At 29.8% G+C, this 15,986-nt stretch overlaps 1 protein-coding gene across 1 annotated transcript; it reads left to right on the forward strand.

Annotated features, from left to right (window-relative positions):
- Positions 1–11,101: 11,101 nt before the first annotated feature.
- LOC107444319 (uncharacterized) lies at positions 11,102–11,587 on the forward strand. The gene has a single exon (XM_016058425.4). It carries the CDS (start codon positions 11,102–11,104, stop codon positions 11,585–11,587), a length of 486 nt encoding a protein of 161 aa, XP_015913911.3.
- The last annotated feature ends 4,399 nt before the right edge of the window (positions 11,588–15,986 follow it).

Genomic DNA, 15,986 nt, shown 5'->3' on the forward strand with positions numbered 1-15,986 from the left:
AGTATCCTAGAAATTTTCTGAAAACTGGATCCTACCACGTGATTTCCCGGCCAATAAAAATGTAGCGTTAAACGTTTAACGCGACCTTGTTGGACGTCGCATAAGAAGTATAACTTCAATAATTTTTTGTTTAAATAAAGAGACTTCAATGAATTTTTTTAGAAACATTTATGAAATTGTTCTGTTAATTTAAGATTAAAAAAAAATGTCCCGTATTTGGAGTTATATTATTTTATTTTTGAGTTCTTATTCAATTACAATAACAGCTTAAGACCTTGTGATCATCAAAAAGCTCTTTCAGCCCCCAAAAATGAACTCTCAGGATAGAATGAATAACCCCCAATTTATGCCATTTTTTTATTATGTATATAATTTATTATAATTTATTTTTTTATTATGTTTCATTATGCAATAATTATTATAAATATTATTTGAATATAGGTTAATGTATTAATTAACCTATATTCAAATAATATTTATAATAATTATTGAAGAGTTCTTGGGTGCAACTCGAAAAATTAAAGTTATTGAATATTACAGAAAAATAATAAGAAAATGGATAGCATGCTTGGCTTATCGAAATATTTCACGTGAACATAGAGCTTCCAATAAATAGTTTCGGAAAGTATATATATTATATTGAAATTTATGTTTTACAAAAACGAAAAATACTTTTTAAAAATTAGTTTTCATTTATTTCAGAATTACTTATCATTTAAAAAAAAAGTATACATTTTTGAAGTTAAAAGAATGAAATGAAAAAGTATAAAAACTAATAAATGACAAACGAAATTAAAAATTTATAAAAAAATTTAGGAATAAAAATTACCAATTTCCGTCAAAAATTCTCCAAAATTTTCACTGGAGTACAACTTGTATCTTCCTTGGATATCAAGCATTTTAGAAATTAAAATTATCGTTTGACGAAAAGCTTCAAATAAAAACTTAGCCTAGCAATGAGATGGTGGCAAAAAATTTTTCACGTAATAAGCTTTAATCTTTAGAGATCCAAACCATAAGCAGGACTTGTATTAGAAAGATATGACTTAAGCAACCGGTTTTTGACATTTCAACCAAAAGCAATACAGGTATCTAAGTAAACACATTTCAGCATTAAATTATTTCAAATGTCAGTGATTCAGCATTAAATTATTTCAAATGTTAGTGATTCAGCATTAAATTATTTCAAATGACAGGTAAAATTTTTAATGTGATTTGAGCTATTTTTATCTGCAAATTTTTTGAGAAGAACTGTGTTTTATTTATTTGTTTACTTTTAAGAAATGTTTTTAAATCGATATCAGAAATGCTCTACTAATGAACAGTCATTAAGAAGTTGGTTACAAATCGTTTGCAAAAATTTCAGCCAGAAAATCATGTGACAACAATCATGTGTTAAAAAATCAGGAACTACTATGGGCGATAAGAACACTTCACTTTCCCGTGCCTAAGCATTGCGCGTAATCAGTGTTGATTATTAAAAAGCAATTTAATTTAAATTCAAAATTTTTTTTTAATTTCTGAAAACCAGTATATTGCTTAACTCGTAGTTTATTGAAGTTTTAAAACCAGAGATCATTCAAATTACGGGCAATTATATACTCAAGTTTCGGTTTTCCGAACTTGGGTAAATTAAAACCGAAAGAATATTTGCTTATTCAACCATAATTACTAGTTTGAAGCGTCTGGTTCTAGTATAACTGAAGTATAAATGCTTATTTTATCATCTTTTTAATATTTAAATATATGATTTAACAGAACGAATTTAAAACTAAAACCCTTTGAATTTTATTATTATTGTTTTGAAATCGTTATAATTAAAAATGCTTTATATGACACATTTTTAAAAAAAAAATAAGCAACGCAACAGTAAATTTTTTACATTATCGTAAGAGAATTAAAAATAAAAATATTTTTCATCAAAATAATTATTTCGTGCATTTATTATGAGTTTGATTGTTTAGAGTAGGGGTTGTCAAGCTCCTTGATAGTCGAGCCATTTTTCAAAATTTGAAATTTTTCGCGAGTACGTATTTAAAAGGCATAATTTTTTTTTTTTTTTTTACAGAAATTATATTCATTGAAAACATATAAGTAAAAGTACAATATATGCGTATTGAATTTAAATATTAAACGCATTTATTTTCGACGAATTATCGAATTATTTATATAGAAGAATTATCAAGCGAAGTTCTTGATAATTCTTTAAAATTTAGTGAATAATTGGTGACAGCACTTCTCAGTAATTCTTTGAGATGCTGATTAGTTAATACTGATCGGTGTTTGGATTTCACGAATTTTAAAGTGGAATAAAATGATTCACATAAGTACGTTGTCCCGAATATTGAAATATAATTTGACAAGCAGCCTTTTTTAATTCAGGATCCTTCGATTCTGGTACAAATTTCCAAAATTGAGTAATCGACGTAGACTTATATTTTAATTGTAGAGCTTGATCTTCTTGCATCTCTATTAATTCTAATTCTCCCGATGCTTTTTGTCTCATAATTTTATTGGAAAGGGAAAACTCACCTTGTTCTCAAAAACGTTGCACTTAGTCTTTCATATTTGTTCTCAGTAATGTAAAAGACATTTTGAAACACATAAGGAACGATAATAATTTTTTAAAGTATAATAGCACAAAAATGAAAAGGGAACTCGGGTACATTTATCGAGGGCCACAAATAATCTTCAAAGAGCCGCATGTGATTCGCGAGCCGCAGGTTGGCCACCCCTGGTATAGAGTATCTATCAATTTCCGATCTTTATAAATGCCTTTGCACAAATAATCATTTCAATTATTATTGTATGTATCCGTATCTGCCAAATCATATCTTAATATTCGCACACGACTATCTACCCTGTTAATGAATTGCAATCAATCAAATGTTATTCATTTTGTTTTGTTTCAACGAGGAAGAAAGATAAAATAGCTCATAATTTATGTAAATATTTAAGCATTGCTGTCATTACGAATGTTTTTTTTTCTTTTTAAAGAAAACAATCATATTTTGCGCTACAGGGAATCCACGAAAATATCTTTCAGATTGCTTGACGTTTAAAGAATTGTAGCTAAATGCTTAGTAATCGCAATGAAATTTTTTTTATATAATGAATAATTTTTTTAGCGTCTTTGACAGACAGTCAATCATCTTTGTGACTATAACGAGATGCTCTTCATATTTTGTGTAATTTTTAACTCAACCCAAAAATCAAAGTAACTCGCAATTTAAGTATCGGTGTAAAACATTATTTATGAAAGTTATAAAAATAATTTACTTCAACCAAGATTAAATTGAAATTAAAATTATCAAATTTTGCGTTATACGCAAAGGAAAACCACGAAAATGCTGAGTAATAATAGCCTCAATTTGTATAGTTATGGGAATTCTAATTTTTTTTTCAGTAAATAAAGTACTTAAAACATTATTCTAAAATTAAGGAAAAATTATCTATAGTATAAAAAAAAAGATTGCCTTGCACAATGGGGGTGCTTGAACCCCCTTACCTACGTCCCTGAAAAAATGTATCGCATAAAAGAAAAAAAATATTTTTATTATAATTCATGTAGTTGTGCACAACCCTTGAACAACCTAGAGATGTTGACGCAATTATGATAAATTTAACATAAATATCAGTGTCTCAGATCCAATTCTTTTTATCAGTGAACTAAGTAAAATATTTGAATAAAATAAAATTATTTGTTTTTTTCCTATTATCAGTCAACTTAGTAATATTGGGATCGAAATGGGCTACAGGTGGTGTAGAGCAGAACTCTCTATGGCAGTGTTTCCCAAACTTATGACTTTTGTGTACCTTTTCTAAATTGCTCGTAACGCTGTGAACCACTAATAAAAAAAATGAATGTATTTTTTAGCATAAAAAAATTGCACAACATTTAAAAATCACAACTAGCTGTTGACACCACTCATTATTAACTGTTAACTCTGCAAAAAAATGGCCAATAGAAAAATACGTAATTGTAAATTTTCATGGCTAGCTTTGTTTTTAAACAAAATTTTTTGAAATTTTCGTTTGTTGAAAGATATTTCGTATAAGAACGCGTACCCCCGCCCAACTGCTCCCGTACCCCCGGGGGTATGCGCACCGCAGTTTGGGAAACACTGCTCTATGGCAACACTGCGTGCTTTCACCATTAGCGTGTGGAGAGTCATAGAGGAAGGAAGTACGTTAGTTTCTGTCTTGATTTTCAAATAGCTTAAAAACTTTTAAGTTAGAAAACTATATGGAACTGAAAACTACATTAAATATAGTTCTAAAAGAAGGCGTCATGAAAATTTTAGAAAATATTTTTGACGGTACAGTACAAAAAATATTAAAAAAAGGGAATATTAAAAAGACATGGAACCTGTCTTCTCCCCTGATGGAGCATTGCGAAAATTTGAATAAAATTAAATTCTTTTAAATGTTAAAGTTCATTTAAAACTGAAAAATACCAAACTGATTCTTTTCAAAAATAAAACAGCTCTTTTACATCAAAAAACAGTTTTGGCGAAAGAAAAATAAATAAATAAAGATGAGGGAAAAGTGATGGTTTTTTTCATCATATCACGCAATACAGAAGTTTATTTTAAAACAAATTAACTCAAATGTTGTCAAATGAAAGTAAAAAATAGACAAATATTTTATTGAGTAACATAAAATGCAAATTATATTTTAATTAAAAAAAATTGTATGGGGTCTAAAATGAATTGTAATAAAACTATCGCATCATAGCTCTAAATAAGATTCAGCAATCAGTTGGGTTTCAGTTCAGTATATTTTCAGATTTAGGATATCTATATACATATTTCTCTTACACGGCGACAAAAAAAAAAGCCTCATTACAACTCCCCGAATGGCAACGCTAGAAAATCGACCAATGATTGCCGCTAAAAATGTCACATGCCAAATCTAGCTAAGGTGGCTCAACATATAGCGCTTTTAAAAACGGAAACTGAAATAACCAGAGAGAGCATTCTCACCAAGTGTGATCTGCTGATGACAACCTAAACAATATGGAAATGAATGGGGGAAAACTGGATCCTACCACGTGATTTTCCGGCCAATAAAAATGCGCCGACAACAATGGAAAACGGTATCAGACCATTATGATTTTATGTAATATAGAGAAACGTTTTCCTATAACACTAATTTTTTTTAAAAAAGTTGTTATATGGATTTGAATGATTGTTTTGAATTCTTAGAATTTTGTGCATTTGCAATGTACCTAAGTTAGTAGCGAGCGAAGCAAACCATATAAAATTGCGTAGCAATTTTCGGGGGTTGGCGAGTGTTAGCGAGCAGGGGGCGCAGTCCACTAGTTTAGTGAATTATTAGAGATTTTATAAATGTTAAATCTTAAGACGGTTTTTTTAAGTTCTTTAAACTACAAGAAATTAGAAACAAAGTTCAAAAATAGTTAACAGTTTAAGAAAATCACGTCGAATTTCACGCATTTCATTGCGTTAAAAAAAAAAGTGGAAATAACTAGTAGCAACTAAAGAAAAGTAAAAATATTGAAAAATAACTTGGATTGACGAAATCGGTACAAATAAAGCGCGTCAAAAGTGAATAAAAAATGACCGACTCGAAAATCGCTAGCCATTATAATACAGTGAGACCTGCCAGTGCCAAGTTGAGCACCTTTGTAAGTTTGGCACCAGCATAAGTTGACCTCAATTATCAAGAACGGAATTTTTATTATATAATATAAAGAAGCAAAACCTTTGTAACCTGACCACCTGCCTATCTTGTCTGTTGACCACTGAAATAAGTCAATTTTATCTAGGAGTATTATGAAATTCTATTCTAAAACCCTCATAAGTTGACTAGAAAAAAAAAATTCAGAAAATTTTCTGACATTTTGGCAATGTATGCTAAAATTTCACTTGTTTGGTGAAATAGTGTAAAAAACTAATCTAAACCCTTTTGTGAGTTGACCATCAGGGGAAACTGTAAGGGGTCAGCTTTTGATCATTTCTTTCATCCGTTCATTGAAAACAGGTGTATTAGTTGAAAAGTTGCTCTTCCAGTTGCAATAGTGAGCATTTGAATAAATGAATGCTCTGAAATATGCTTTGATCCCTTATTTATGGTCTTTGATCTTTAAGTGCAGTAAATAACTTTTATGCAATTATTTTTCAATCTTTTTACTTTTCTTTAATTGCTACTAGTTATTTCCACTTTTTTTTTTTAATGCAATGAAATGCGTGAAATTCGACGTGATTTTCTTAAACTGTTAACTATTTTTGAACTTTGTTTCTAATTTCTTGTAGCTTAAAGAACTTAAAAAAACCGTCTTAAGATTTAACATTTTTAAAATCTCTAATAATTCACTAAACTAGTGGGCTGCGCCCCCTGCTCGCTAACACTCGCCAACCCCCGAAAATTGCTACGCAATTTTATATGCGTATTTTATTATCTTTAAGTGCAGTAATAACTTTATTTTGTTAAAGTTTTTAAATTACATGTTTTCGTGTTCTGATATTTTTAGAAATTATACTTATTAGACACTTCACATGCATAACTAACTAAATAATTTTTTAAGAAAAAATTAGTTACATATTAGAATTATGTGTATCAGATTAAAGTTCATTCAGGTTTGAACACATTTCTTAATTCATTTGCATATTTTCTGAATAAAATATTTAAGTCAAGTAAAAAAATAAAATTTAAATATGATATAGGAAACGAAAAAGTAAACAATGACCCACCCCCTCTATAAGTTGACCACTTGTCTAAGTTGACCACTAAAACAATGCACCACAAGTGGTCAACTTACACAAGTTTTACTGTACTGAATTAAAAATATTTAGGTCCTGCAGTAGATTAATCGTAAGGATGCAGTTTCCATTAAAACACCAAAGGCAGGCGCCACTGACTGCTATCATTAGGCGGGTTGGTGACCACTTTGATCAGCTTGTGTAGGGGCCAAGGGTCCTCGTTAAATTGTTCTACCGTAAAGTGCATGACTTGGAGCGCAGAATCCCCTCTGCAGAGAATCAAAATTGCAATAGCATCTTCCTCAAGGATGCTTCCCATACCGTCGCCAATAGCCCATTGTGCGACGCAAATAAAGTACCTACCTACTTACAAACATCAAGATCTTTGAAAGCCCATGGACAAGAGCAGCAATAACCGACTGATATTAATTTTTTAAAAGAACCAAAATGCTTCTTTCATGGCAATTAGAGCAATAAAGAATTTTGCTATAGTATAAAAATTATATAATGGTATTTTTTTAATCAGTAATAATAAAAATATTTACAGTAAATCCCTAAAACTAGTTTCAAAATTACGCATGACACTGTCAACTCGCATGCAAAATCATCCAGTCGATAAAATGACCCTATCGACAAAATGGACTAGACCCATTAAACATAGTTTTTTAAAGAAAGCGTCTCAGAAATTTTAGAAAATGTTTTTGACAATTAAATGCGAAAAATGTTACGCCGGGGGAAAATTTTGTAATACATTTCTATTCAACTATGCAGAGGAAAAGAAGGAAGGGTCAAGACATGGAACCGGGGCAGCGTATTGGAGTGTTGCGAATGTACACTCCACCACCATCATGATCCAATCAGATATTTTTCAAAAACGAGAAACAGCCCATTTTGGAAGGTATTATTTTTAAAAATCATCACAGTTGTAAAATTAAATGCTACCACGCGATATGTAACAAGCGTCCTGCGATTTCTGCATGGTTGGCAGTTAGAGTGTTACAGAAAATGGCTCTGGTCATAAATAGGAGATCTGCTTCACTTTTTTGTACAAGTTGAAACTTCAGTCCAGTAACCGTGTGAGTTGAGTGTGGTGTTTTGCATTGAATCAGTTGTTTTTCAAGGCATTCTTTGCGGAAGTAGTGTCAACATTTTGTGCTTAAAGGCTCAAATATGTCAATGAAACACACGGAACGAGTCTAAGGAACATGGAAGGACCAATCTACCAAGTCTGAAGAAATTTCTAATCTCCAGACAAATTTTAAAAATGAGTTCATCAGAAATTTAATGGCTCATGAAATAGCATTCTATAAAAAAATAGTTTTGAAGTCCTTTATACAACAAGTTCATTTTTTGGTTTTGCATGAATAAGACTGAAATTCCAAACTATTCTTTCGATTGATGCTGAGCTGCATGGACTAGAAAATATATGCACTAAAACTATTATAACATAATAAAATAACATGTAATTAAGAAATTTATTTCAATAACTGTGCAAAATATTGATTAGTAACTTAATTTAGTCCTTGAATTGATTAATTGAAAAAAATTAACTCATTTAAACAAACTTTTTTATTTTTTGTATATTATAATTAGTTTCTCATCAGGGTATATATTCTAATCATGATTTATTGGAAATATTCAAGGGCATATAAGCAGAAAATTCTCCGATCCTAACATTTCCTGAAAACAAGGTTTTTTTTCCAAAATTTCCTGAAAATTTTTAGTTTTTTTTAAGTTCAATAATATTTTAAGGATATTTTTGGATAGTAAAGCTTATGTATTGTTAAAAATGGTTGAAAATTAAAAGCAAAGAAAAAAAATTCATATGATTTTCTCAATTTTTGAATAAACAAGTATATGTGTTAAAAATAATAGAAATCAAAATATATCGAAATAGTAATAATTTCTTAAAATAAATTTAAGGTCCCACTCATAAACTTAAGGAATTCAAACTAATAAATACACAAATTGACATATAATCTCTTTCAAACAGGGAAAAATTTTGCAAAACGGCAGTGTTCCGGCGAATTTAGTTGACCTGAGCAAATAAAAAATAGAAATATCCTGCTTGAGCCTTCTTTTTTCTTCCAAAATTTAGTAAAATTAATTTCGTATGTTGATATTTTAAGCAGCACAAAATATGATATTTTTTCTGTGATAACATATGAAATATTACGTATCTATTTTCCCTCTAAAATCAAAATAACCATTTAGCTACTTGGTAAATCTTTGTTCAACATGGGAAAGATTTCCATAGTGGCACCTTTGCCAAAAAATTTTTGCATTGACCAAGCAGTTGCATGCGAAAAACAAATAAAGCACCACAGAATGAGACTAACTGGAAAAGTATTTAACACAGAGTATCAAAACAAATGAAGAATATTTAACACATATTTCTTAAAAAATTCTCGAAACTACAAAAAGTTTTTGTTAATTTTAGTAGGGGGAAATGAGTAGCAATATAAAAATACTTCCTTATCGTGATGGTATCAGTATTTGTGTCAACTCTCATTCCTGAAGTGCCAAAATGTTTTTTACTTGCTAATATCCCCCCAAAAAATAGGTAATGGTTTGACTATAAACCTTATGAGGTGGTCTCTTTCTGTGATTTTATTTTTAAGTTTCTCATTTGTCACTACATAGTTGACGTCAAAATTTACTGTTACCAGCACAAAATACCTTACTCTGTGTTGTTTGATATTGAATCAAGCAACACTGACAGAAAACCTATAAACACTCTACCAAATCTGTTCCCCTTAATACTAAGACATGCTTAATGTTTGTAAATTATGAGATTATTTAATACACGAATTTAAAGAGTGGAAAAAAAGGAAAATAAGTTTATAGAATTAATCACAGAAATGCATTTTTAATTACACTCTACAATTATGGTATAACCATTACATCAATAAAATAATTAGGAGGATTTCCGTATGTTGATCGGTGGCAGAATAATGGCCAAGCACTGGCAATTTTCGGGCAAACTCCTTCATGTGTTTTTCAAAAAATTGCAAGTTTAGAATTCTTCTAGCACCTTGGCGATAGTAATGGCAGCACAGATCATTATATGGAAATATCCCCCCAAAATTTTTAAAATCTATCTATTAACATGTTTTGAATATTAATTAGATTATTAATTAGATTAGCCATTTTTTGTAAAAAAATTCATTTTTCGCTAGGTTCTTCATCACTGTCTTCCTCTTTTCTAACTTTATAATAAATTGGCTTGGGTGGTACTTTAGGTTTGTCAACATATGGGGGTGGTACCTCCAGTTCAGGAAGTGAGAATAAAAAAAATATACCCCACAACGACAAAAAATAAAGTAAATATCTCCTTGAAAATGACTTTTTCCAGTCTTGCCATTCATTATAAACGTTTTGTTGTTTTTGTTCATATTCTGTCCAATCAGGTTTTTCGCTAAATGGGTAGCGCCGTCTGAAATCTGCCTCCCATCGACGTTTAAAATATTCAAATTCAGCTTGACGTTGTTTTTCATATTCTTCGTAATGTTGCTTGTAATGCTCATCGTAATTGTAGTACTTGCTTCTTCCAGTTCTAGGCTTCGACCGCGGTTCACTATACTGATAGGATCTAGGTGAATAATGCTGACGTCTCCAATCCGATTCTGAGTACCGATTGCTTAAACTTTCGTCGTAAATTTTCTTCTTGCTTAGATTGCCCAAGACCTCGTAAGCTTCTGAAATTTCTCTAAATTTTTCCACCGATTCAGCACTTCCTTTGTTCTTATCGGGATGATATTTTAAGGACAATTTATAATAGGCTGATTTAATATCTTGGGAAGATGCATTCGATTCCAATCCTAAAGAGGTATAATGTGACTTGTATCTGAACAAAGATATATCGGAATTCTGTTTTATAAGCAACAAACGTGTATAATGTCGGCAATTTTTTCCATTTCCTATAGCTCTAAACATTATTTAGGTTAGATTGATTCCAGACATCTTTATTATTGCGACGTTTTAAGAATTTGAAAACATGCTAGTACTTAGACAATTCCATCATAATTTCAAAAGCATTTTGTTTGTTTACATTTTGATGTCCCTGTCTGTTTTTAAAGTCACTTAATTGTTGCCAAATTTAAAATTACTTTTTGATTCATAAAACTAAATAATATTTTGCATTTTGTCTTTCAAAGTTACAGTAATAGGCAGTCAAAAACGTTCCTCTTAGTGATCGACAACAAATAAATATATCTAATATAATTTTAGTTAACAATTATTTACTCTTAATATAATTCAAGTATCTAGTTACAATAAAATGAGATTTAATTTTTCTGGATAGTTTTTCTTTGTTCAGTATTCTGTAGTGTTGAAACATGTTCAAAATCGGCTCTATTTTAGCTGGTTTTCGTGCGATGAGTTTCAACAAAATTATGAATTGCAGGTTAGTTTCTAATTTGTCTCCCAACTATTATGCTGTTCTAGGATTAGAACCAAGAGCATCAGAGGACAATGTGAAAAGTGCCTATTATGAATTATCTAAGAAGTATCATCCTGATAGAAACTTAGGCGACGAGACATCAACAAAAAAGATTTTTGAAATTAATGAGGCCTTTGAAGTTCTTGGTAATAAAACGAAAAAAGTGCAGTATGACGAGACTTTCTTTCCTGTCAAAGAGAAAACTGTTCATAAGGCGCATTTCATTTATGAACACAGCGAGTTTTATGAACCACCCATTAATGACTCTAGAGTTTATAGAAAAAAGAATCCTTATTCAAGTATACAATATGTGCAGTATGCAAGGCATACCAAAGGAGTAAAAAAGAGAAAAAATAGACATGCACATCAGAAATACGATTTTTGTAAATGTATGGGTACTAAAAAATTCTCATTTCTGTAGTGATTGGAATAATTGCTGCATTAAAGAACTCTTTGAAATAATTTCTTATGTTTTAAATGTATAAATATGTTTTATGGAATAAAATGCTTTATTATATTACATACATGACATAATCTGGGGAAGATTTCCATATCAGTACCTACATCAAAATTGTAGCCAATTCTTTTGTTGTTTTCTTTCAATAGTTGTCTCTTGGGCAGTGGCATGCAAAAGACTAATAAAAGAAGGTACACAAAAGGTATAACATGTAACCACCCTGACACGACTAGTCACAACATGTTCTGTGCAAGTACAAAAACCCTTTGGAATGAAATACACCAATACGGAAATATCTTTATGATATTTTATTTGTCGCTGGTATCTGACAAATATGGCAAAATTGCATGCTTAGTGAAAAGCAATAGCAAAGATGATATAATGTTAAAGGAGAAACATAGTTTTGAAGACATATTAATTTGTGATTTAATCATGCAGGGATCAATAATTCACTTGATTTTCGTTAAAAACTTTATTCAAGCTTAAAGAAAGTAATTGATAGTAAATGTTAAACATTATCTGATCCTCTAATTAAACCATATTTCTATTAAATGTACCTTATTTAAAACTGATTACATAGTAAAAAAACTTAATTCAGGATGGAGAGTATGTTATGTACAGTTTCTAAAATAAAAAATGGACCACCCTGATTAACTTTTGATCTAATGATCGGATCTTTACGTTCTAGGATTCAATCTTTAAGGTTCAAAGGGGTAATCTCAAATATGCTAATTTCTTTGTGCAGACAATATTTTAACTTACAAAATCAGTCACAAAATCCTACTTTTTCTAGGTCAAGTTCACGACCCCCAAAGTATAGGGGGTAGCCGCAATCTGGAATATATCGTCCAAACAGTTTGGTCAGCAGAGCGGTCCAAAGTTTGAACCCCTTAATGTTAATCTAACTCATTTCGTCATATCTTAAGAAGGTTTTAATACGAATTTAAAAATTTTTGCACACAATTATAAAATTTATTTATCTAAGGATATTTCCTTGCGTAAATAACTTTTTAATAAATATTTATAATTTTTTTATTTAAGTTTGAGTGTAACCGATCAAATGGCTCCTGAGAAATTAAATTTTTAAAATAAGACTTTTTCTCAATTGGTAACATCTTGTCATATTGGTTTTTGAATTCAGTTTCACAATCAGGGCATTTATTTTCTTTCCTTTTTTTTAAATATTTATTTCTGTTTATGACTTTATTTGTATTAATTTTAAAAAATAATAAAAGATATTATATTATGATATACTATACTGCTTTACCAAAGGAAATAATTATAAACAAATTAGGGAGCCCATAATGTGGCATAATATGTCTGTATATATTTCTATCAATACGTATGATAGCGTTAAAATGGAGAAATAATTGCTCATATACTTTACATATATATAACCCCATATCTCCCTTCAATATTAACCTATAATTTTCAAACTTGGTCAGGTGTTATATTATACCTTACTATATTACAATACTCAGAGAAATAATTATAGACAAATTAGGGGACCCACAATGTGGCACAATATGGTTCCATGGGTAAACCACAGAAATAGCTTATAAAACTTGTTATACGACAGACAACCAGATATGACCGGTAGAGTTAAGTGATATGAGGCCACAAATTGCTAGTTCCAAGTGTCTGGGCTTCGAACCCCAGACATGATCAATATTTAACAATTATATTTTATAAATATAATTTTTTTTATATATATTTATTTTTTTATTGTATTAAGAGAAAACTATTATAAGTTGTTCAAATTTTTTATGAGCAAAGTAAAATATTTTTGCTTTAGCTAATTTACTTAAATATTTTTAAGTGTTGAATTTTTAGTTTTATTAGGTAGGTACTTTATTCACATCATACTAGAGCTGCACAATGGGCTATTGGTAACAATCTGGAAAACATCCCTGCGGATGACTCGAAGACATGCCATCCCAATTTTGATCCTCTGCTGAGGGGATGGCTTCTCTGCTTTGGTAGCCTGACAACCTGCACGTGAAGTCAAGCACTTAATACTAGTTTAGTGATGACTGCTACAGCCCACCCTCGGTCCCTACGCAGACTGAGCAAAGTTGTCACTCATCCGCTTACTGGCTGGAGCCAGTGATGCTTGGTTTTGGTTATCTACTGGTCTTTATCATCAGTCCACTGCAGGACTCAGTTTTTTATTAGAATAACTCAATATTTCGCATCTCGTTATAACTTAAAAAAACAAAATAAAAACATTTAGGACTTTTTGATGTTGTTATGAAACAATATTAATTGTATTTCCTAATAAAAAGGAATTTCTACAAGAACTCATTCAAATCTGAAAAAAAAAGCCAATTTTATTTTAACTCCTCAATGATTAAAAGGTCAAAGTATCCTCAGAATAATTATTTAAAAAAAAAAAAATTAACCACTTTTCAGTTGCATGACGTGTACACTTTAATAAAAATTAATTTTCAAAAATTAATAATATGGCTCAAATTTTTTAAAAAATGAATTAAAATCTTCTAATTTTTAAGCCTTTAAAGCTGTAAGTTTCTGTAATACTTTTCGCAAAATTGAAACATTTTTTTTCCATCTTTACGGTTCCTGCTGTAAATCTGTGCATTCATTTGCTTATGTCTCTATAACAACAACTTTAATGGATCCCTTTATGTACTTTCGAAAAGTAAAAAAAATAAATATTGAATGGACAGATATAAATAACATGCTGCAAACATTTTATTAATTTTCAAAACGCTTATTGAATGCACAATTTTATTTTAGGCTGATTGTGAAAAAAAAAAAAAAATTACTAATAAGTTGCAGCTTTAACAGAAAAAAAATCCTTAAGGATTCAAATAATTTGTAAACATCAAAAAGGCATTCATGTGAAAAATTTTGCTTTTACTAAAAAAAAAACCACTTCCTTTTTATTTCTTTCCAAAAAACGCCCAAAACTTAATAAATAATGCAGCTAGAGAAATGAATTTTAAATTTATATTTTATGTGAAACTTTATTAATTTTGGCAAATTGTTCGTGTGCGTTATGATATGAGCGAGGTTTTCTGGTCATCAGTATTAAACATCAATAAAGTAAGTTGTTACGAAGTGGCTTTGCTTAAACCCCAAAATTATCTCAAATGTAAATAAATAACCTCAATAAACAATTGACTCTAGTTTAAATGAAAATTTCTAAACCTCATATTCCACACTTTAATAACCTGTGTATACCTTAAGTGCAACTTCAAGCAAATTACGAAGTGGATTTATAATGCCCATAATATGAGCTGAAGTACAAATAAAATAACTTCATGCACCTCAATAAATACCAGACTATCTTTAGTCAAAATAAGGTAATTTTATTCCTACCTCCTCTATTGCAATAAGTGTTAGAAAAACAATCTATATGTTTTAAATTTTAGCTCATCAATCTGGTTGATATGAACTGAATTTATAACAACCTCAAAATGAGCTTAAGTATAAATAAAATAACCTCCTAATAAATATCTCACTCTCTTTACTTGAAATAAGGTAATTTTTTTTATACCGCATAAAAATGACTTTTGTTACAAATGTCAGAAAATCAACCTGCAAACCTTAAAAGTCACCTCATCAATCTGGTTAATATGAAGTGAATTTATAACAACCTCAAAATGAGTTAAAGTGTAAGTAAAACAACCTCACATTTACAACTTTTTATGAGGTATAATTATTTTGTTTTCTTACCAATCTAAAAATTATACAACACCTCAAAAATGTCTAAACACCTTAATTATTCTCTTAATCTCACTTACACACAGATTAGTTTGTTATAAATTATTACTATTAATTTAGACTCAATAGATTTAGTCTAAATTAACAACATGCTTATTTATTTGAATTAGCCTAATTTTCTTGGAAACTCTAACCTTTTAAGACATTTTCTTATAAATGTATGCTATTGTGAGTGACCGAAATTGGTGGTTGTCGACAATCACAGTCGCTTTGGTAAATTTCTGAAATATATACTAAGTCTAGTTATGTGCCACTGCCCGGTATACCCTACACTGATGTTTTTTTAACGTTCAGTGCCACTGTCCGGTACTCCAAACACGGATGTTTCTCTTAATCTATCCTCAGCAGATATTAAAATATTGAATAAATATAATAATATTAATAAATAAATATAATAATATTGACGGATAAATTAATATCTACTCAGATGTAGCAAATATTTCAGATATTCACCGGTGAAAGTCGACATTCTCTTGATTTTGCACATGATAATATATTTACTCACACACATAATAAACATTTTAGACAAAATTTTAACTATAAGCAATGACATTAAAATACTTTGTTCATACTACCTAAAAAGAAACTCAAGTATTTAATATTTATATTTCTAAGG

Source organism: Parasteatoda tepidariorum, chromosome 2 (genome assembly GCF_043381705.1).
Source record: "Parasteatoda tepidariorum isolate YZ-2023 chromosome 2, CAS_Ptep_4.0, whole genome shotgun sequence".
Lineage (NCBI taxonomy): Eukaryota > Metazoa > Arthropoda > Arachnida > Araneae > Theridiidae > Parasteatoda > Parasteatoda tepidariorum.

What these genes read in the sequence shown, in the direction of transcription:
- LOC107444319 (XM_016058425.4), top strand. Translation starts at nt 11,102, where the DNA reads ATGAGTTTCAACAAAATTATGAATTGCAGGTTAGTTTCTAATTTGTCT.